The sequence below is a fragment of the Mandrillus leucophaeus genome, unplaced genomic scaffold, assembly GCF_000951045.1.
Source record: "Mandrillus leucophaeus isolate KB7577 unplaced genomic scaffold, Mleu.le_1.0 Scaffold566, whole genome shotgun sequence".
Classification (NCBI taxonomy): Eukaryota; Metazoa; Chordata; class Mammalia; order Primates; family Cercopithecidae; genus Mandrillus; species Mandrillus leucophaeus.
The window spans coordinates 1408892-1430847 of record NW_012106097.1 but is presented as its reverse complement, the minus strand read 5'-3'; the positions used below and the strand labels follow the sequence as shown (position 1 = coordinate 1430847).

Below are 21956 nucleotides of genomic sequence, written 5' to 3'. Positions count from 1 at the left end.
TTGCCATCAAACAAATGTCAAGACCACATGAAAAAGAGATGTAACTGGAAGACAGCTTCATAAAATTCATAACCTTCATGCTGAGTCATTCCCTAGAACTAAGTTTCTCAATATCCTGTGAAGTCACACTCAGGGCTGTTCAGTAATTGGGCAGAGGCCTGCACAATGTGGAGGTGGCTTTCTAGGGGATCTAACCTCTTGCCTAAAGTGCAGTCTACCTGAGAGCAGGTGGCTGGGGCACATGTGTAATCTCACACTAGGAGCAAGGGGGATTCTTTAAATGTTACCAGTTCTCAGTTCAACCGGGAATAGCAATGCACCTTCACAACACTATCATTCTAAGACTCCAAGGAACTCTGTGCATATAACACAACTCACAAAGGCAACTCTTGTCCCTTCTCTTTGTTATGTTTCAAGATATACACAAAGATTTTCATTAAACGCAATCTGCACCCCATGTTTCTCTAGCCTAGCAAGTGACTGAGTTTCCCAGAGGCTCTTGGCCTCGCTGAGTGAGGTTATTTCCAGAGCTGATGGGGAAGGTTCAGCTCATCTATTACAAGTTGGCTCAGGAGCAATAACTGGTAAAGATGGAAATGCAGTTCTATTGTACCTGGGGTTTTATGGTTGATAGACAAAGATAATCATTTGGGAACATGAAAGAAACACTGAGTCATTTGCTGTTCAGGAGGCTTTAAACAGGAAACACAGCAAGAATAGTCTGGAAACGGTGGGTTGGCTCTTAAGGTCCCTGTGCTATTTCGATAAGACTCTAGTATCTCCAGGCCTTGGTAGTTCTACCACCATTTTCCCCAAATCCCTCGGAATTGAGTGTTTCTATAGTGTGAAATAAGGCACAAGTAAGATGGTGGCAGCCAGGCTCCATGGCCCTAACTGCAACAGAAGGGTCCAATTTAAATGGCTTTCAAGTCCAGGAAGCTTTGAGCTGGGTTGAAAACCAATACATGTGAAACAAAATGATAGTTCTGGGGTAAGAAGAACGCAAGGCCAGGCCTCAGATCAGGGAGAAGGAAAATGCTCAGAAGGCCCAGACACACTTGTGCCTTTGGATCTTGGCTCAAGCTGTTCCCTCGGCCTGCAGCACCTCACCAGTGATGTGCTGGCTGACTGCCTCACCTCCCCAAAGCCTGCTCAACCCCTGTGTTCTCAATGAGGACCACTGGGACCTCCTCCCAGCACTGCTCATTCCCCTTCCCCATATTTGTCCCCCACAGAACTAACCACCTCTAACATGCGACATGTTTATTCATCACTAATTTACCATGTTTTGTGTTTGTTGCTTGTGCCCCTTACCTCCAGCACACATACCTAAGAACATAAGAGCCACAGGGCAAGGATCTTTGTCCTGTTGTCAGATGTATCCAAAGTACCCAGAACAGTTCCTGGCACACAGTAGGCCCTTAATAAATATTTATTGAATGAATGAACAAATGAAAAACACTTGAAAGTAGCAAAACCTAAGTGTTCTAGGGCTGGTAGACTCTTTACAGATCATCTGGCTCAACCTTTCATTTCACAAATGAGGGAAAGTGACTTACCCAAGATCAAAGAGCAACTTAGCAGCTGGTTTTAAACAAAGCTGGGTCTTCTGCTTCCTAGGCCAGTTCTCTTTTAACTAGCATCACAGTCTAAGGACTGGAGTATTCACCATTTTTCCCCTTATCAATTATTATAAAAATGCATTTTTAATCCATAAGATAATTCCTTCAGATTCCTACTTCGTCCATAGGTGACTGAAGGTGCTGGTAATTCAATAACGGTGATGAGATTCAGTGAGGTACTCGTTTCATACTATAAAACTGGCCCCAATTTCCCAATGGCAACATGGATTGGTAGAAAGAAACGGGTATTGATTGATTGATTGATTGATTGATTGAGATGAGGTTTCACTATGTTGCCCAGGCTGGTCTTGAACTCCTGGGCTCAAGCAATCCTCCCACCTTGGCCTCTCAAAGTGTTGGGATTACGGTCATGAGCCACCGCACCCAGTTGAGAATAGGCTTTTAAGTCAGGCAGATCTGGATTCAAATACTGGCTTCTAATTTAGTTACATGCAGAATGTTGCTCAGAGCTTAGCTTCTCAATTGCACAATGGAAATAACCGTGGCATGCATGTATTGATCAGGTATGCTGCTAGCACAAAATCTGGCACAGAGTAGGGCTCAAGAATATTGATTTCCTTCTCCTCCACTGTCAGATGACACTGCCTTTGCCTGCCCAACTTAGTCTTCTATGATTTTCCTCTATTTAGTTGTGGCAGAAATTGTTTATTGGCTAACCCAGTGGTCATTTTCAACCCTCATTTTTCTTGCTGCTTCCATTTCAGAGTATAGCAAAGCCACACTTGCCTATCCTGATGCCGCTGCAGCTAAGGATGGCAGTTAGGGATGTGATATAGTTTTCTCCAATGAGACACAAGCAAACATCTTCTGGGAGCTTCTGCTTTTCCTGAAATAAGGGACGAATATAGCTGGTGTCTTGCTAACTTTTTCCCACTTCTTAGTGCCTTGAATACAAATATGATATCTGGAGCTACAGCATCCATCTTGCAACCATGAGTTACTGCCAACAAATTGATGATGCCAGGACAGAAAGCTAGGAGCTTTGGTTTCTGAAGACATCAGTGAACCATCACATCAACCCTGGACTGCCTGCCTCTAGACTTCTGGTGACATAAGAAACGTAAGTACAGACAAAAGCATTCCTAAGTGATAATCCATATACAGCAATAATTTGAAGAAACATACTTTGACGGCAGGGAAATGGAGTGGTCTCATTTGTTCGGTAATCCTGGATTTATCCCACAGGAAGCAAGAAGGTTTAGGGAAAAGATATGTACTTTGTTTAGTACACATCATCTCAGAATCCCTCTTGGGCAGCCTTTCCCTAAGCCCCCAGAAGACCCCTTTCAAACCAAAGGTCACACCACCACAAATACCTGTGCATACTCTGCTAAGTCACATGACCTAGCTGATTCTGCTGCTTCCTTAAGCCTTCATTTGATATCAATGTTAGGATTTTTTTTTTTTTTTTTTGGCTGGGGTTCTCTTGTTTTCCAAGAGGAACATTTATATTCCTGGCCACATATACCCAAAGCTGCTTGTAAGCCACACTTAACTGCCCATGCTAGAAAGCCATAAATGTCCTCGACAGGCCTTGTTTAAGCCTTTGGATACATTAGCGAGTCCCAAAGACACTTCAGAACTTAAATAAAGGAGAAAATGCTCCAATTACGACTGGCAAGACAGATCACAGGAGACGAGAAAGGGAAGGGGGAAGAACAAGATGAGGAAAGAGTCAGAGAGAGATAAGTTTCGTTCATGGCCATGGTGTGACTCATTTTGGCAGGAGCTGGGTAATTCATTATTCCAGAGGTGCTGTGCAGCCTAGCCTGTGGCATGATTAATAGCCTAGCGCTGTGTGCATTACAAACAGAAGAGAGACAAATTCTAGTGCCTTTGGGAAGGCAGAGGCAAGACAGAACTTTTGGCTGCTGGAAAGGGCAGGAGTGGGGAACAGCTGATACACAAGCAACTTGAACAGAACAAGAGAGCATTCCTTCTGGGGCTGGGCTGCTCAACACAGTGAAGAAAAGCAACACTTTCAGATGTCTGAACCAGCCACACAAGAATGAGAGGCTGTGTGGCACAAGACAAGAACCCCAATGGCCACCATGAGGTAGAAGGTGCCTATGCTCTGCAGCCAGACTCAACTCTGACACAACTAATAACTCTGAGCCCATTTTCTCAACTGCAACATGAAAAGAACACGTATCTTGCAGGATTGGTAAGAGAATTCAATAAGGAAATATATGCAAAGGGCCTAATATACAATGTAGTACGCGCTGCATTGGGTATTCAACAAATGTGGGTACAGATAGACCCTTAGGGCCAGATATCATCAACTGGCAGTTCAACCAGCAAACCAGAGTCAGGTAAGATGGCAGGGAGCTCTGGCACTCAGTGGTGCTCAAAGAGGTCACAAGGACCGTGCGGACATAAACAAGAAGCTTACAGGAAGCAAACAGGAAAACGTGCGTCCTCCTCCCTCCTCCTCCTCGCGAGGTCTCCCATTCTCTATTGTTCCCCGCTGGCAGAGCCTGATAAGTAGTCAGATGGACAAACAGAAGGGAGGACAGCTGAGTCCTAGCTCTATTAGCACAAAGCAGAGGGCAGCATGGCAGTCCAGAGTTGACAGACAATAGCTTAATAATGGGCACAGCCAGCATATTTTATTCTATCAAGTTTCATAGAGCAGAAAGTAGTCTTTTGTTGGGTAACTTATTTGTAATTAGTTTTTCTTTGAAATGTTCCAGGTGGGAAAAAGAAATGAATGCATTGTGTGTATGGTCCCTAAGGACAACATCTTAATTGAGTGGTCAAAGTTATAGAGAAGCAGATTCTGGCTCAATGTAAGCAGATAATTAGAGGTGTGTAACACAAATACGAGGTTGAACCATATGAAACTGTTGCCTTTTGGGGGTAACAAATGGCCCCAAATAGCAATACTTCCATATTATAACATAAACACAAACTATCTATAATATATATGTATACACTAAGTACTATATATTGAGTATTTACCAAGTGGTGGACACTGTATTAATCTCTTTATGTATATTCTCACTTTATTATAACCTCGGAATAAACAATTTATTATTCCCATTTTATGCAGGTTTACGAAAAGTTAAATAACTCCCCTGAGGTAATTTGCAAATAGGAGGCAAAGTCTAAACTGGTCCTGTCTGACTTCAAAGGACTGACTCTTATCAATTATATTATATATTTATATATTATGTTATTTAGACACAGAACTCAGGTGGTGAGTTAGGGTCATTGAGGAGGAGATAGTTATTAATAATCCCATTTCGCACATAAAATAAACTGAGGACAGAAATCTTTAGTTCTTTGTCCATTTTCGCTTGTTATGTGACCAAAGGGAAAATATTAGACTAGCTTACTCTCTTCCCTTAGGGATCAGCATGTTGCCTTGAGGAGGTACTGCCTGCATTTGACTAAGGAATCCTTTATAGGGGGGTGTGAACAGGAAGCCACAGAAATATGTTGAATAGGAGTTTCAGTTTCCTGTTGGTGACACTAATGTGCTATCTGGGTCACCTTCCTTCTGATCAAATAGGGAAGTACCTTTGTTTGAATCTCAGTAGACAGATGGCAGGACTTGTTTGAGAGTATAAACGCATCATTCTGCAATCTGAATATTGTCCTCTCAGGTGACACCCTGCACAGCGGAAACTCTACCACTAGTTAGGTTGCTCACTTTATTTCCAACTGAACCTCTTACTTAGAAGAAGTATTTGCACCCTGCCTGAATAATGCCAATTATCTGTGACACAGGGGAAAAGAGTACTTTCTCTCCACGCAGAGCACAATATTCACCCAAACGCTGGAGGAGACACCCATGTCTGCAAATGATCTGCAGTACCTGTGTGAAAGTCTCATAAACAGAGTTTAGGCGAATAATAAACAACAGTGGCACAGATCAAGCCTAAGGACAGGAATCTGGTGGGGAGTGGGATGAGGGGGTACGCCATTTCACTGTGCATCTCTTACTCCATTGGCTTAATATAAGAGCAAGGCCTGTTTATGGCAAAAAACATAACAGGACAGAAAGATATAGAAAATAAAAATTTTAAGTTTTCCATTCACATGCCCTATTCAAAAGTAAATACTATTAAGTTTTTCCAGGTTCTTTACAGATTTCCCGTGTGTGTGTGTGTGTGTGTGTGTGTGTGTGTGTGTGTGTGTGTGTCTCCCTCCATGGGGTGGGAGGGGTGAATAACACTACATTATGTGTACTATACTGTGGCATTCAGCCACAGAAATTTCTTAGTGGGTGGTTCTGTTAAAGTAATAAATACACAGGACTATAAAATGCTTGGCAGATCCCATCCAACCAAAATGAAATTCAAACTAGGTTTAAAAAAAAAATAACAATTTAAACAGCCTAGGCATTTTGAACAGCTTTATTAATTTCAAATCTTTTGAATGCTTATTGTTAAATGGGAAAGCTTTCATTATTGCCCCACATACTTATCAGGGAAATAAAACCTTTCCTTTCACTTGAAGTGTTTTGACAGAATTTCTGAAAACAAGAAAGGAAGGGCCTCCAGGGGAAAGCCGGCACACCAGGCAAATGAGATTCTGGCACTCCTGCTTAGGAGAGGGTCTATTTTCAGTGAGTTACTTACTGTGCCCAGTAGATATCACACAAAACCAGACTCTGCAATAAGAAGCAAGAGCTCTTCAGGCTACTTTTCTACAGAAGACTTTATAACATTGAGTTACTTTAGGTTTTATAAAAAGTTATAGTGGTATTTAAAGACATCTTAGACACATCAAATAATAATCGATAAACAATAAATCCAATAACAAAACTCAGCTATACTCTTTTTCTTTTTCTTCTTGTCTTTATTTTACAGGAAGGACTTTTGTGGTAAGAAATCTAATAAAGTCTGGTGGCCAAGTCATCCTTTATTCTAAATATACACTCTCAGCTGAAAGTGGCTGTGGCACATGAGGGCCCAAAGTGTTGACATCAAGCTTCTGGAGCTGGGATACACCACTGGGCCAAGTGGACCACCAAACACACAGTGAAATCCTCGGGCTTTGACGGGGTCTCAAATGAACCTTCTATCAGAAACAGCATGTACAGATACAGCTTGACTAACTCCTTATACACAATGGATAGTCTACAAACATGCACTGAGTGAATGAATAAATGATTTTGAAAATCAGCATATTGTCAAGTTGTCCCCTGGTGACAGGTCACATTCCTAAGCATACTGAACAGAAAAGGGGATAATATATGGTGCCAAGAAAGAAGTAGTAAGGTTATTTAAAGATCAGCATCTTTTCTGGCCCACAGTAAAACTGTGTAAGTGGATGAAATAAATCTGCAAAAATCCCCAAACCTTCTACTATACCCCAACAGGGTATGGCTTGGTTTTGTTATTTATTATTTACTATTTGATTTGTCTAAGATGTCTTTGAAGACCACTATGAATTTTTTTTTGTTGTTGTTGAGACAGAGTCTCGCTTTGTCGCCCAGACTGGAGGGCAGTGGCCGGATCTCAGCTCACTGCAAGCTCCGCCTCCCGGGTTCATGCCATTCTCCTGCCTCAGCCTCCCGAGTAGCTGGGACTACAGGCGCCCGCCACCTCGCCCGGCTAGGTTTTTGTATTTTTTAGTAGAGACGGGGTTTCACCGTGTTAGCCAGGATGGTCTCGATCTCCTGACCTCGTGATCCGCCCGTCTCGGCCTCCCAAAGTGCTGGGATTACAGGCTTGAGCCACCGCGCCCGGCCTGAATTTTTTTTTAAACCGAAAATAATTCAGTATTATAAAGTCCTCCGTGGAAATGTCTTCTTTATTCATTCTTTTGTCATCCTCCTCTTTTTACCCATGGCAAATAACCAGTGAAGCTCATATCCCTGCCATGACTTTTTCCTCCTCTTGCACAACCTACATTCCTGACAATCCTGTTAAACTAATTTGCACTAAGGTCTAAATGACTGACATAGTTGAACCTATTCTATCAGGATTCTTTATTTAAAAAAAATACACAACAGACATTCATCTTCAATCTTTTTAATGTCTCAGGATACTTTTATAGCCAGGTGAACCTTCCAGTACCTCTGAAATCACTGTGCAGCATGACGACCTCTGTGGCTACTCATGCACTAGGCTTTGCCCATACCTAGAGTTATGCACTGGTCTCATACCATTTACAGTGATTTTAAACTATACTCCTCAGCCATAATCTGAGGAAAGAGGACCAAAATATCAGTTTAATTCCAAGCTTTGCTTGGCCAGAAGGAAAGCCTCTTCTAGATACCCTACTGAAAACAAGTCAGTGGTAGGCACCCACTTTATTTACATAACAAAAGTCCCATATATAGTGTAGTCAGTCACAATACTTAAAAGATTAAGCTGAGGGTGAAAGCTGCAAACACTGATTCCCCATGCTATGTTACATAGTAATCTAGAATATCTGTGGCCCAGATATAGACTAGTTAGCACTTGTTAGGTATAACTATGGTTTGAAGAATTGCTTGTAGCTAATCATGACACACATATCTGGCCTGGGATGTATATTTTGTAGTGGTTTCTCTGAAGGGATTTGCAAATGGAATTATTTAAATATGTTTATCATTAGCAGTTTAAAAAATGACACTTATTTTGGCAGGAGATTAATTTTTAACTTGGCAGCTGTTTTCAGACAGATTGTTGTCAGGTTATTACAGTGACTAACTTTGAAGGAAGGAGGAAATTTATGGGAGATTATTACGTTTTCAGACCTTCAAGCTTACAATTCCCAAAAGAGGCAAATTTTCTGTCAACACTGAGATACGGGGCCTCAAAAATGCTGCAATGTTTGCAATGCATCTTTAAGACCTGATTTCAATAATAACCCCACATGTCGAGAACTAAAAATATTCCTTAAAAGTGAAATTCTTCAAATATACTGTTCAATTGGTAAACTGGAGATTTATATGGAAGTATATTACAGAGGAGCAAGGTAATACATTGGAAAGGGCTCTGAACAGAAAGCTTGGAGACCTGCGTTCAGGTGCTAACTCTGAGATGATCACTAACCCGGTGGGCACCTGCAGATCTCGGCCTCAGTTTCCTCATCTGTTAGATGAGAGTATTTACAGAGGATCATTAAAGTGTTTTGGTGAAAAGTCCATGCACCTCTGAAACCAGCGCAGGTAGATCAAGTTTTGCCCAAGTTGTCCTGTAATGCACACAAAGACCACAGGGTGTCTCTCTACCTAATGCACAGCCTGGAAACCCACACACAGTTACCAGATCCCATTGCCCCTAATTTTATTGTCTTGACTTTCAGTCACCATTCGTTAGAAAGCCATGTCACCTAAAAGCCCAGACAATAAAACTGAGGGGCAATAACCCAAATTTATCTTTGGTTATTGGCTAGCAGAATAGAAAAGAGAAGGGCTTCTTGGAGAAATCTACTTGAACACAGCTTTGAATTTATTAGCAAATTTCTAGTTTATAATATAAAGTTAACAAGTCACAAATCAAATTTCTATGAAACATCAGGATACACGACAGAAAGACCATAAAGTAGTCACCAATATTCCATTTGATTACCTCTCATGAAAAAGAAACCCCAGATAATTATACTTCGAGCATAGTAGACGTGAGTAAGTCAGATTATTCTCAATCAGAAAAAGATGGCCCAAGATAACAAATTCACATCTTAGTTTAACGTAAAAAGCTCTCAGAATATACACTCTTCCAAAACTCTCAACCATAACCAAAATGGAAATCTAATGTATTTTCCAATAAGAAGAAGCAAGAGTAAATTCAAAAAATTATAAAAAATGATTTAAACATTTTTTTTTAAACAAACAGGCAATCAGATAAGATAGGTGAATTCATTAAAAAGATCCCCACTTGAATGTCTTGTAAGTCTTAAACTCAAATAATGTTCTTCAGTTCTCCCTTTGGGTCACATGAATCATAAATATAAAGGCACGTAAGAATCTCCCGCTGCAAGACTCAGGATAATACGGTAGGCATAGGTTTGAAACACAACAAAGAAGTCATACCTTGAAATCATATGTGGCATCTGGGTTTTCGTCACAGGCAATAACTTCTGGTGCCATCCAGTAGGGAGTTCCAATGAAAGTATTCCTCCTGCCCACAGTTCGATCAAGCTGGGCACTGACTCCAAAGTCCACTATTTAAGAGGAGAAAAGTAAATAAAGTCTATGATCTTAGGTTTTATAGAGCGATAAAATGAATATGAATTATTTTATTGTGGTAAAATGTACATAACATAAAGTATATAATTTTGACCATTTTAACGGGTACATTTCTGGGGCACTAAGTACATCCACATTGTTGTGCAAGCTTCACCACTATCCATCTCCAGAATTTCTCATCTTCCCCAGCTGAAACTTTGTACCTATTAAACAATAGCTCCCAATTTCCCTTGCCCCAACCCCTGGCAATCATTCTACTTTCCATCTCTGTAAATTTGACTATTCTCACTACCTTGTATAAGTGGAATCATACAATATTTGTCTTTTTGTGACTGGCTTATTTCATTTAGCATAATGTTGTCAAGGTTCATCCACATTGTAGCATGTGTTAGAATTTCCTTCCTTCTCAAGGTTGAATAATATTCCGTATTTTTGGACCACATTTGGTTTATCTGTTCACCTGTTGATGGGCACCTGGGTTGCTTCTACCTTTTCTATACTATGAATATGTTTTTAAACTGCATGTATAACTGGATGAGGTGTACCAATGAGGAAGGCACAAAGAGTTACATTTGGTTACACCAAGGCTTCACAAGGACCAAAAATAGGTGTTAAAAAGAAGTAAGCCCGGTTGTCATAAAGGGTAGTATTTTGGGGATACGAGGCAAGTGATTAAAAGCAAAAGTCTGGAGTCAGACTGCCTAAGTTTGTATCTCATTTCTGCCACCTACTAGTGGTATGACCTAGGGCTAGTAGATCAATCTCTCTGAGCTTCGGTTTCCTAATCTGTAAAATGAGGATGATGACATCTACACAGAGTTGCTCTGATGTTTATGAGAGATAATCTATAGAAAATTGTCATACAGGGCCTGGCATATAATATACACTCAACAGGTAACTGTTAATTAGTGATGCAAGAAAGCTCTCAGGGTAGCTTATCTAGTTGATACATATATAACTGCTTAGCCTATATAATGTATACTTTTGTTTTTAAAAGAGAATATTCATGAGATGAGAAAGTTTGGCCCCAAATGTTAACTAAGAAAAAAAATGGGTACCATATATTTCAACAAAAAGGAAGAGCAAATGTTTGAGATATAAACATAGAAGATATTTAAATCTCTTTGAAAACATACAATCATATAGACAGTGATCCTTTTCTAGATGACAAGTACATATCCTACTGGATATTTTTCAATTCATGCTCTTACTCATATACACCAAACAGTCAAATGCATGTGGTAATTCTCTACTTTATTTGGACAGTCCCAGATTTGTTGCGGAAAGAGCTCTAATAGATATGCCAAAGAAAAGGATTCTCCCACTGATGCAAGTGGGGGTAATCAGTATGCACCTAAAGGAAAATATTGAGCATTCATTTTGTACAGGAGCCCAAGGTAATAACAAAATCAATGTAAATATAACTTAAACCTACAGGAAGATAGCAGGAATTGATTATTCTGAATATGCCTAACTGGGTATATTTTCATGGAAAAAAAATTGGGTCCTAGTGCTCTGTTATAGCAGCAAGAATATAAACAAACTGTAAGATACAGGAGGCCATTTCAAACTTTGTCACTTCTAATCTTTGCTGAAACAAAGAAACTCAATTATTTCTATATATTGATTAAGCAAGTGGTTCTGTTCCCACATTATATATAATTCATTCCTCAGAATGCCTTGAAAAAATATTTTTTAAAATAGACAAACATTTTCCTTTCTATTTTTAGGGCAATGCCCTCCAAATCCACAGTGGCAAATTAACATTAATTTTTTAGAGCTGTTAATATAATCTCATCACTTCCTGCAATTCCAAGGCTCACAGGATTCTGCTCTTACCGAGTTTAACTTCTGCATTTTCAGTCAGCAAGACATTTTGCCCTTTAATATCTCGATGAATCACTTTATGCTGGTGCAGGTGACTCAGCCCCTGGAGTGTTGGAGAGTTAAGAAGGGTTAATAGGAGCATAAGCCAACATGCCAATAAATTATTTTGAATGTTAAGGATCCAAAAACTTTACACTCACCCAGACATACTTTTCAGAATTATAATCACATCTTTCATGTGCTCATAGTGCTCTTCTAACTGTAGGCAATTGATCAATATACATTAAAATACACAGACAGTCCTTGCAATGCATGGTGCTGTGTTTAATGAAATGCTTGCATATCGGATCTGATTATCAGGTATCAGGGAACTACACAAGTGATTATATGGTTCCAACATGAACACGAGTTTCAGTTAATACTACTGTGAAAAGCGAGGACTGCCTGTATTTGCTAGTTTGGAACAGAACCATCTACACATTCTCTGTATAGAAAACTAACCTGATTTAACTGAATCCCTGCAGGATTTTTGGCAATATTTGAATTTAAAAGTTAAAATTTACTTTCTGTTATCCAATTTCATTGAATGATTGATTGATTGATTGAGACGGAGCCTTACTCTGTCGCCCAGGCTGGAATGCAATGGTGTGATCTAGGCTCACTGCAACCTCTGCCTCCCGGGTTCAAGCGACTGCCTCAGTCTACAGAGTAGCTGGGATTACAGGTGCCCGCCACCACGCCAGGCTAATTTATTTTAGTAGAGACGGGGTTTCACCATGTTGGCCAGGCTGGTCTTGAACTCCTGACCTCAGGTGATCCACTCACCTCAGCCTCCCAAAGTGCTGGGAATCCAGGTGTGAGCCATAGCAGCCGGCCTCGTTATACAATTTTAATTAAGCACAGTAAAATATTTCTCAGACCAGCCAAGAAATTTCCCATTGGCTTTACCCATTGTGCCTTACATTTAAAAAGAAATACAGTTTCTATTTCCTTTGTTGGCATTTATCACTGTCATTTTTAGTTTATGCTATTTGCGACTTTGTGCTCATTATGTGAGATAATTATTCAGTGACAACTAAACCTGTTTGTGTTCCATTTCTTCATGAATTACTCTGTTTTTGGCTTCTTTGTGGTGTGAATTCTTTAACCTACAGACTTACTCTAAAGTAGTCAGATATTTTTCAGATAAATTATAATCTAAAAGAATCTAAAACTGGAGTCTTAAAGCGAATTATTTTATGCTAACACTTGATAATTCAATGTATCAGGTACCCAAGTGTACTTTATTATTTATAATTTTTTGTTCTTTTAATCTTCTCCACAACAACAAAGTCATGGTATGAAAAATGAGGTTGACAGGAAAAGAAACAAAACTGGATATCTGAATTCTCTTCTCAAAGAAATTCAGCATGAGAGTACAGAGGTCCAAGAAGACCCACATATACATTTAGAAATATCACAAAACATAAACCATGTTATAGAAGGGTTTGAGGCACTGGTTTAGGTCTTAAAAAATTGCCTTTCTTATCTGTTCAGTTTGTCACAAGGTAGGCATCTAGCAGGTTTAAATGTGTGGTTTTCACAGTGTTTATGTACCCTATAAATCCTTAAGAGAGGGGACTGAAGATCCCTTGTCCTCCTTCACCACTGAAGTGGTTGAAAGCAGAGACCAGAGCATGGAAGTGAGCCAAAAGTTCTTCTAATGAGATCATACAACGCATGGAGGTCATCTCTAAAACCTCTTGTGGCCAGAGACCTTTGGGTGATCAAGTGTCTCTTCCAGTGAGTCATGTCTGAAATGCCGGTATCATTTCCAAGAATGTACTGGAAAAGGAGGAACGCCATTGTTTCCACACATTGAGAATGTGTGAAAGGTATTGAGAGATGCTCATGTGATGAAACATCCCTGCTGCTTTTAGAACCAAGATGAGATCAAATGACTGATCCTCTGGAGGGTTCCCCAGCAGTGCAGAAAGGCGTATCGGGCAGATCCAGCCCTAGAGACCTGACAGGTTCTTGGCACCCACTGAGTGGTCAGGATGACTACATAATCCATCATGCTCTACTGAATGAGCAAAATTTTAAGTCAGAAATTCAAAGTAAGTTTGCATAATGGCACATCAAAACAGAGACAAACGTCAGATGTGAAGGAAATCAACAGCCAGGCCTCCTTGTTTCCCCTCAAATTTTGTTTTGTCTTCTGTTTAAAAACACAAAATATATAATTTATATTTTTGCCTACCCCAAGCCATGGATGTATGTGTTTTTTCTTAAGAGGTTTAATTTTTATATTTTTCCCATTTATATCTATAACCCAGCTGGAATAAATTTTTGAATATGGTATGTAGCAGGTATCAAGTTTCATGTTTTCTTATGGATATTCAACTGATCAAGTACTATTTACTGATAAAAGCACCCTTTCCTTTGTCACAGACCAGGTGTCCATATGATGTGGGTCTGGTTCCTGGATCCTTGGTTCTGTTCCTTTGGCTATTGTCTAATCTTGTAACAATACTACTCTGTCTTAATTTATTAGTAGCTTTATAATAAATCCTGATAACTGGTAGCATAAATCCTCCAGCTTTGTTCTTCTTCTTCAAGATTGCCTTGGTTATTCTTGGCCCTTTGCATTTCTACATGTTTGAAAATCAGCTTTATAAATTTCCACAAATATACCTATAGGAATTTTAATCGGAAGTTCAATGAAACCATGGATCAAACTGGTAGAAATGACATCTTAACAATATTGAGTAATCTGTGAAATAATATATGCCTCCATTTATTAAGGTCTTCTTTAATATTTCTCAGTGATATTTTGTAGTATAGAAGTCATTCACATCAATGTTATAATTTTAAAATTCCATTTTCTATTTGCCTTTTCCTAATTTGGTTTGCATTTAATGAACAGACATCGTCTTCTTATGCCTTCCTTCTTTTTTACTTCTATGCATTTCATCCATTCACCCAAAGCATATAATGCCTTCCTTCAACTTCTATGCCTTCCTTCTTTTTAACTTCTATGCATTTCATCCATTCACCCAAAGCATATAATCTGTCTCTCAAAGGCATACCTTGAACACACAGTAAAAAGTTTTAACTTTTGTTCCCTTAAATTAAGAAGGCAGAGCTTATAAATAAACAACAATGGCCAGGAAGATCCAGTAAGAATGCTCAGTAGACATAATAATCTCCATACTAGTAGGAAGGGATGATTAAGCTAGTCTGAATGAACTAAAATATGCCCAGTTACTTTCTTCTTCCTGAACTCAGCTCAGCAAATATGATACAATTGTCTAGATTTCCTAGATTTCCTGATTGGGGGATGTATGGGAAAACTGGCCAAACAGGCAGTCTTGTTCAGCTATTTTGATTAGTTTAAGCGATTAGGTCACAAAGATTTATTTTTAAAGGTAAAATCAGTTAAACTAGGTTGTATGTATAGGAATGACTAAAGTCACACAATCCTTATAAACTTTATATGGTGAGAAGGTATTACACCATTAGAGATAATATATTAATTATAAACTTTCACGAACAGATAAATGAGTGATCAAAACATCTCTTAAAATAATTCATTTCCTAAGTGGAACACTGTCTTTATGATCTAAAATCAGGTTTCTAATTGGAAACAGCATTGAAAATGAATCCCTTATTAAGATAAATCACCCAATGTCAACCTAAATGAAAATATGCTCATGGCCTATCTCCAGAACGGCGTTTACTTCCATCAGAGCAGACCTTCACACCAAACTACCACCAGCACCACCACCACTGATAGGATAAACTTTTAAAGAGTTTTTGATATGCTTATGAATTTCACTGGAAAGTCACAAAATTCAGTCCCTCCTAAGATATCATGTGTTGCTTGAAGACTTTGGGAGGTGGGCCAGTCCCCACTCGTAACCTACCCGTAAGATTTCCCTGCAGATGTATGCAATCCACTCCTCTTTCAACGTGTTACCCTTCGTGTTCTTGATCAGGTCGGTGACAGAGCCAGCACCACAAAACTCCATCACCAACTGGCAAAGGAAGCAAACAAACCATTATTTTAATGATGCTTCACAGCTTCCATTAAGTTGGGGTAAGAAAGCACAAGCAATTGGCTGCTCTGGAATGCCATTCCTGCAAAGAAAAAGTAATCATAAAAAAATATAAAACACAAGCTTTTACCTTCACATATTCCCAAAATGATATAAAGGAAACATTATTTTAAAATTTTTCAACCTGTAAGTTATAGTTGAAAATTGAGGAAACTCTCCATATTCTTTTTTTTTTTTTTTAATTGGGGGCGGTTGGTTGCTTCGGCCAAATTGAGAATATCTCTGTTTTTACTCAGCAGTCAAATTTTCACATAAAAGTAGCATTATTCCCCCTTCAGAAAGAACTGTGGTTCTCTAGTGTCCCAACTTAGGGTTACAGAAGTGCACACTGTTTATGTTACTGGTTTGTAAGTGGCACTGTAGGCTGTCAGTGTAGGAACTATCTGTTTTTAATTAACTTCAGCGAATGTTCCCAGGAGGTTGGACACATCAAATAAATTCAATAAACAATAAACTCTAATTTAGCACCTTTCATGCAAAAGCTCCAAGCACTCTATAAATATAAACTCATTACAGTACTTAGCAACTTATAAAATAGGCAGAAAATAAACATCACCCTTACTTAATGGGGATGTAGAGACCATACGAAAAAAAAAAGCCATCTATGTGCTTTTACATGCATTTTCTAGGCTTAGAAAAACACATCCATTTCCAGACTTTTACCTTCAAAAATATCTTCAACAAAGGTCACCTTACTGTGTACTTATATATTTTTTATAATTATACAAAAAGAATTCAGAATAACTAGCAATCAATTCCTGACTTGGTAGTAGAGACAGAACTAAAACGGAGCCATAATAAAATCACATTGATGGCTTTGGCTTTGTCCAAATCTACATTCCTGATATTAGCACTATGTTTCCAGGTCCTAAAAGATACTTCGTCAGGCTCCAAAATCTTCAGGCAGAAACTATATTTTCTTTTTCTTTGTATGCCTAATGGAAACTGAATAAAATCTCATGAAACGCATTTCATGAGTGAGTTTCCAAAGCCTGTTCTGACTTGTCTTCTTATGATTCCATAAAGGCTAGGGAAACCTTTCCACCTCCTCCAAGAAGCCAGAGAAGTTTCAAGACCTATAAGTGTTTATAGGGAAATTTGGGAAGTGCCACAAGTAGATTACATTCCAACCAGATAAAAGTTGGGAAATTACAATATGTAATAGCCCAGAAACTATCAAAGACCACAAAATCATGTCAAAAAGGATTCAATTTGATGAGACTCCCAGTGGTGAAAGATGGAATAATTTGAGCATTGATAAGAGTAATAGCTCCAATGTGTAGAAACACTTTAAATGTGCTTAATTAAATGCCTTAAGAAAGTCACCCCCCACCCACAGGATATGACTGGCACTGTTAGAAAAAAATAACGAACCAACTTATTTTGAGAGCTGGCAAATAAAAGGAAAGACTGAAGAGTCTATACTGCCTTTTTTATACAAATCTTACCACTGGGTAGTTGAATAATAAAAGAGGGAAAGTTTCTCCTCATACAAAAGTAGGTATTCCATCTAATAAATGAAGAAGACATAGTAGAATTAGAATGCCAGCATTTTGTGCCTCCTAATAAGCTAGCAGACTCATGCAGTGATCATCAATGACTGTTAACATTTTAAAAAGTAAATACAATTTGCCTCTTGATAAAAGAACACACATTACCTAGGAAGTAGTACTGCCAAAAATAAAAACAAAAATCTGAACCTGATCAAGCCACTAGCTCCAATCACCAATTTACAGGAAATTCAGAGGACTGACGTACATGTAACATCATGGGGATACAATCAACAAAATCTAGACCAGGATACTAGTCAAGACAAAGAGTTTTTTCAACACTTAAATTGCAAGGGAGAAAAAAAGAGATGCAAAGAAAACCTATAGATTTAAAAACACTTAAAAAGATATACCAACAAATTGAAATGGGTGCACCGTATTTAGATATTATTTTTTTTAAAAGAGAGATATCACAAATTTTGAGATAATTACAATTCTGAATACAGACTTAGATATTTGATGATACTCAAGAAATCTGCTTAATATTTTTTTTTTTTTTTTTGAGACAGAGTCTTGCTCTGTCGCCCAGGCTGGAGTGCAGTGGTCCCATCTCAGCTCACCGCAAGCTCCGCCTCCCGGGTTCATGCCATTCTCCCACCTCAGCCTTCTGAGTAGCTGGGACTACAGGCACCCACCACCACACCTGGCTAAATTTTTTTTTTTTGTATTTTTAGTAGGCTGGTCTCTCGATCTCCTGACCTTGTGATCCGCCCACCTCAGCCTCCCAAAGTGCTGGGATTACAGGCGTGAGCCACCACGCCTGGCCAATATTTTTAAAGTGTAATGATGATACTGTAGTTTTGCAAAAAGAAGGTCTTATCTTTTAGAGAAAAATGCCGAAATACTTACGGATAAAATTATATGACAGTTTCTTCTACAAATAGTGCTGAGACAACTGGATATTCACATGCAAAAAAAGTTATACCTTTACCTCACACGCTATACAAAAAAAATAACTCAAAATGGATCAAAGACCTAAATATAAGAGCTAACACGATAAAACTTTCAGGAGAAATCATAGGGGTAACTCTCCTTGACCTTAGATTTAGCAATGGCTTCTTAGATATGACAACAAATGCACAAGCACCAAAATTTAAAAAAAAAATAGAAAAAATTAATTTTATCAAAATTATAAACATTTGCGAATGAAAGAACACTATCAAGATAGTGAAAAGACAGCCCACAGAATGGGAAAAGTATTTGCAAATCATATATCTGATAAAGGTCTACTATCCAGAATATATAAGGAACTCTTACAACTCAATAATAGACAAGCAACCCAATTTAAAAATGAGAAAAGGACTTGAATAGACATTCCTCCAAAGAAGACATACAAATGGCTAACAATGACATGTAGAGATGCTTGATGTCATTAGTTATTAGGAAAATACCAAAACCACAATGAGATATCGCTTTAAATCTACTAGGATGGATATTAATTTAAGAAGAAAAGAAGGCAGAAAATCACAAGTATTGGTGAGGATGTGGAGAAACTGGAACCTCTATACATTGCTAATGGTAATGTAAAACGGTACACGGTCACTGTGGTGAACAGTTAATAGGTTCCTCAATAAGTTACACATAGAGTTGACACATGATTCAGCAATTCCACTTCTAGATGTATACTCAAAAGAACTGAAAACAGGTGTTCAAACAAAAACTTGTACATGAATGTTCAAAGTAGCACTATTCACAATAGACAAAAAGCAGAAATAACCAAAATGTCCATCAACAGAAGAAGAGATAAACAAAATGTGGGATATCCGTACAATAAAATATTATTCAGCCACGGAACGGAATGAAATACTGATGCATGATATGTGGGTGAATCATGAAATCATTATGCTAAGTGAAAGAGAAGCCAGACAAAAAAGGCCATATATTGTATGGCTCCATTTCTATGAAATATCCAAAACAGGCAATCCATAGAGACAGAAGCAGACTAGTGGATGCCAGGGACTTGGGGTAGGGGTAACAGGAATGACTACTTAATGGGTACACCATCTCCTTTTGGGGTGATGGAAATGTGCTGGCACTAGACACTCATGATGATTGCATAACATTGTGACTATATTTAATCATAATGAGTTATACATTCTAAAGCAGTTAAAATTTAGGTAAATTTTCTGTTATGTATATGTTATCAGAATTTTAAAAAATGATATAAGTTTTGTTTCAAAATAACTAGAAGGGGCAACGTAGTTGGGCATGTGGATGGGTGGAATTGGCTGCTGGTTAAAGGCTGTTGGGGCTAGTTTTGGGCACATGGGTGTTCATTACACTGTTCTGCCTATTTTTGTGTATGTTTAGGATTCTCCACGACACAAAGTTAAAGAAAGTCCCATTATGCAGCAAATCAGGGTTCAATGCCAGCAGGATGGACCAAAGAAATATCTTTTGGTAGCAGGAAACGAATATTTTCCTGAGTTAGCAAAACATGTTTGTGTCCCTTCTCTTAAATCCCATTTTGAAAAGTACATTGACCAGGCCTCCTGTGAATACATCCATTGCTCCTGTATCAGCTGGAGAAAATGTCCCACCACTGAGCTCTATTAGGCCATGTAATTATAGCTCCCAAGGAAAGCAATGGAAGCCCAGTGACTCGAGTCTTTCAAAATTAGATTGGACAAAATACTTTCAAATATTCAGTAGAAAACAATCCTACTCTAGCCAGGCACTACTGTCAGTGATTTCTATAATTTGCTTTTCCATTCAGCTCCAGCTAAAGGCTGCTAAATTCCTTTCATCTCACTATGGAACAAAATGATTGTTAAATTATATAATGGAATTAAAAAACAAAAAAAAGAAAAAAAAAACAGCACTTGCTAGCAATCGGTTCCTACAGCCACACAGCAACGCTGATAATTACTGCCACCGCACAGCAGGGACCCTCCCTCCCCATAAGTAACCTCATCACATTAATAAACAGAAACAGAGCTCAACATGCCAAGCTCAGCAGTGATAAGTCAATAACTTCACATCTCACAAGTAAGAAATAATGGGTCATTAACATTCTCCCTGAAAGAAAGTTCTCAAAGAGTTCATACTGGGATAATAATATTTTCTAACATTTACTGAGAATTTACCATGTGCCAGGCACTGGGTGAAGTGATTTACAAATGCTTCGTTAATTCTTCTTCACCTAACTTCCTTTTTCTGTATTTGGAAATAGAGCTTAGTTACAGTCCGCCCTTTATCCATAGTCTACGCTCATTAAGTAACTTGAGCATGGTGAAAGCACGTTGCTCCCTCAATTACTAGTTATGTGTCCTTGGGTATGTTCCCCAGCCACCCTGGGCTTAGCACTGTCTCTGTCCCCACCACTACCACTCTGATAAAATACAAAATAAAAGCATCGACCTTACAGGTTTGATGTGAACATTAATTGTGTCTATGGATATAAAGCTCCTAGCAGCCAAAAATCTCAAGATGTATTTATGATGTTTCTATTCTTTGGTCTATTTTGCATTTATAAAAATGCAAAAAGAAAGAGTTTCTGACATGGAAGATAGCATCAATACCTCCCTAATGTCCACTTCACTTGGATGGTGAAGAGACAGGTCTGAAAGATGTTTGCCAAAGGCACTGGGCACATTTTTCTAAAACCTCTATTAATGAAAGGGCACCAGGGACACATGTCTTTTTTTTTAGTTTTTTCCCCCCCGGCAGGAGACACAGTGGTGCATTCCAGGGCAATGGATCTTTTTATTTGGAAGGCAGTAGTGATGGGGGTGGGGGAATTTTGAATGAATTTTACACTTGAAATTTTCACTCAACACCACCTAAATATACAACTGGGTCAGAAACTTAAATAAACATGCATACCACTTGAGAAGAAAGAAGGAAGGTCAAGCTGAAGGTGGCTGGGGGCAGGATGGGGACTTGGCCTGAACCTGGAAGAGGTGTCCATAGAAAGCACAGTGTGGAGCAACCAACTTATTAGAGAAAAGAATTGCTTGGATGATTTAGACATGGGTAGTTATTACTACCTAAATAACAAAGGTTAATTTTTAAAAGCCAAAGAGTTCTGACACATCACAATTTGCATGGTTGATTGTCAGCAGTTTTTGTTAGTCGTCGTGTTTCTGACAAGTAGGATGTTTTCTTGCAGAGGTTGGTCGGGGTTACTCAGTATGCCTTCCTGTGCTTCTCCCCTCTCCAGGACAATATTTAAAGGGTCTTCAGCCTCAGCTGATTCCAGAAGACATTTCAGAATACTGAGTCAGCACTGAGGTTATCTCTTCACAAGAGACAGGGGGCCTTTAGCATGGAATCACCAGATGTGGTCGCTTCTAAACTTCCCTTACCAGCCCTAATAACCTCTGAAAGAATTTTAAAAGATTTACTCTCAAAGGCAGTCAAAGGTTTGGATGATTCCTGGGGTCTCTAAAGTATTCACTCCCTTGCTAGTTTATTGGTTTTAAGTTCCTGTAATGAGAAACGAAGTCTTACGATGTTATTTTACAACTGCAGATACTTACCCAGTATACCCTGACAGGAACTAATTCCTCCCAAATGTCACTAGTCAGTCACCTACAAGAATAAATGACTGCTAACACATCCCTTCTCTTTTACAGTAAAAGGAGGGGTTGGAGGCAGGGGGCAGGAAGAGGTGCAAGCGGGAAGATGAAGGTCTTCCTAAAGTGAGAAGAGTTTGCACCAAGCAGTTTAAAGGGCACCCTAAGAAAATAATAGGGGCCAGGCAGGG

At 38.9% G+C, this 21956-nt stretch overlaps 1 protein-coding gene across 8 annotated transcripts in view; it reads right to left on the bottom strand.

Moving 5' to 3' along the window:
- The window catches only part of TNIK (TRAF2 and NCK interacting kinase), a 455189-nt gene that overhangs the window by 127974 nt on the left and 305259 nt on the right, over positions 1-21956 (bottom strand). For all 8 annotated transcript variants that reach the window (XM_011998297.1, XM_011998298.1, XM_011998301.1 and 5 more), the window contains exons 5-7: positions 15507-15617; positions 11611-11701; positions 9616-9746 (exon numbers count right to left, since the gene is read on the bottom strand). In XM_011998297.1, coding sequence (XP_011853687.1) covers positions 9616-9746; positions 11611-11701; positions 15507-15617 — 333 coding nt within the window. The remainder of the gene's footprint in view (positions 1-9615; positions 9747-11610; positions 11702-15506; positions 15618-21956) is intronic.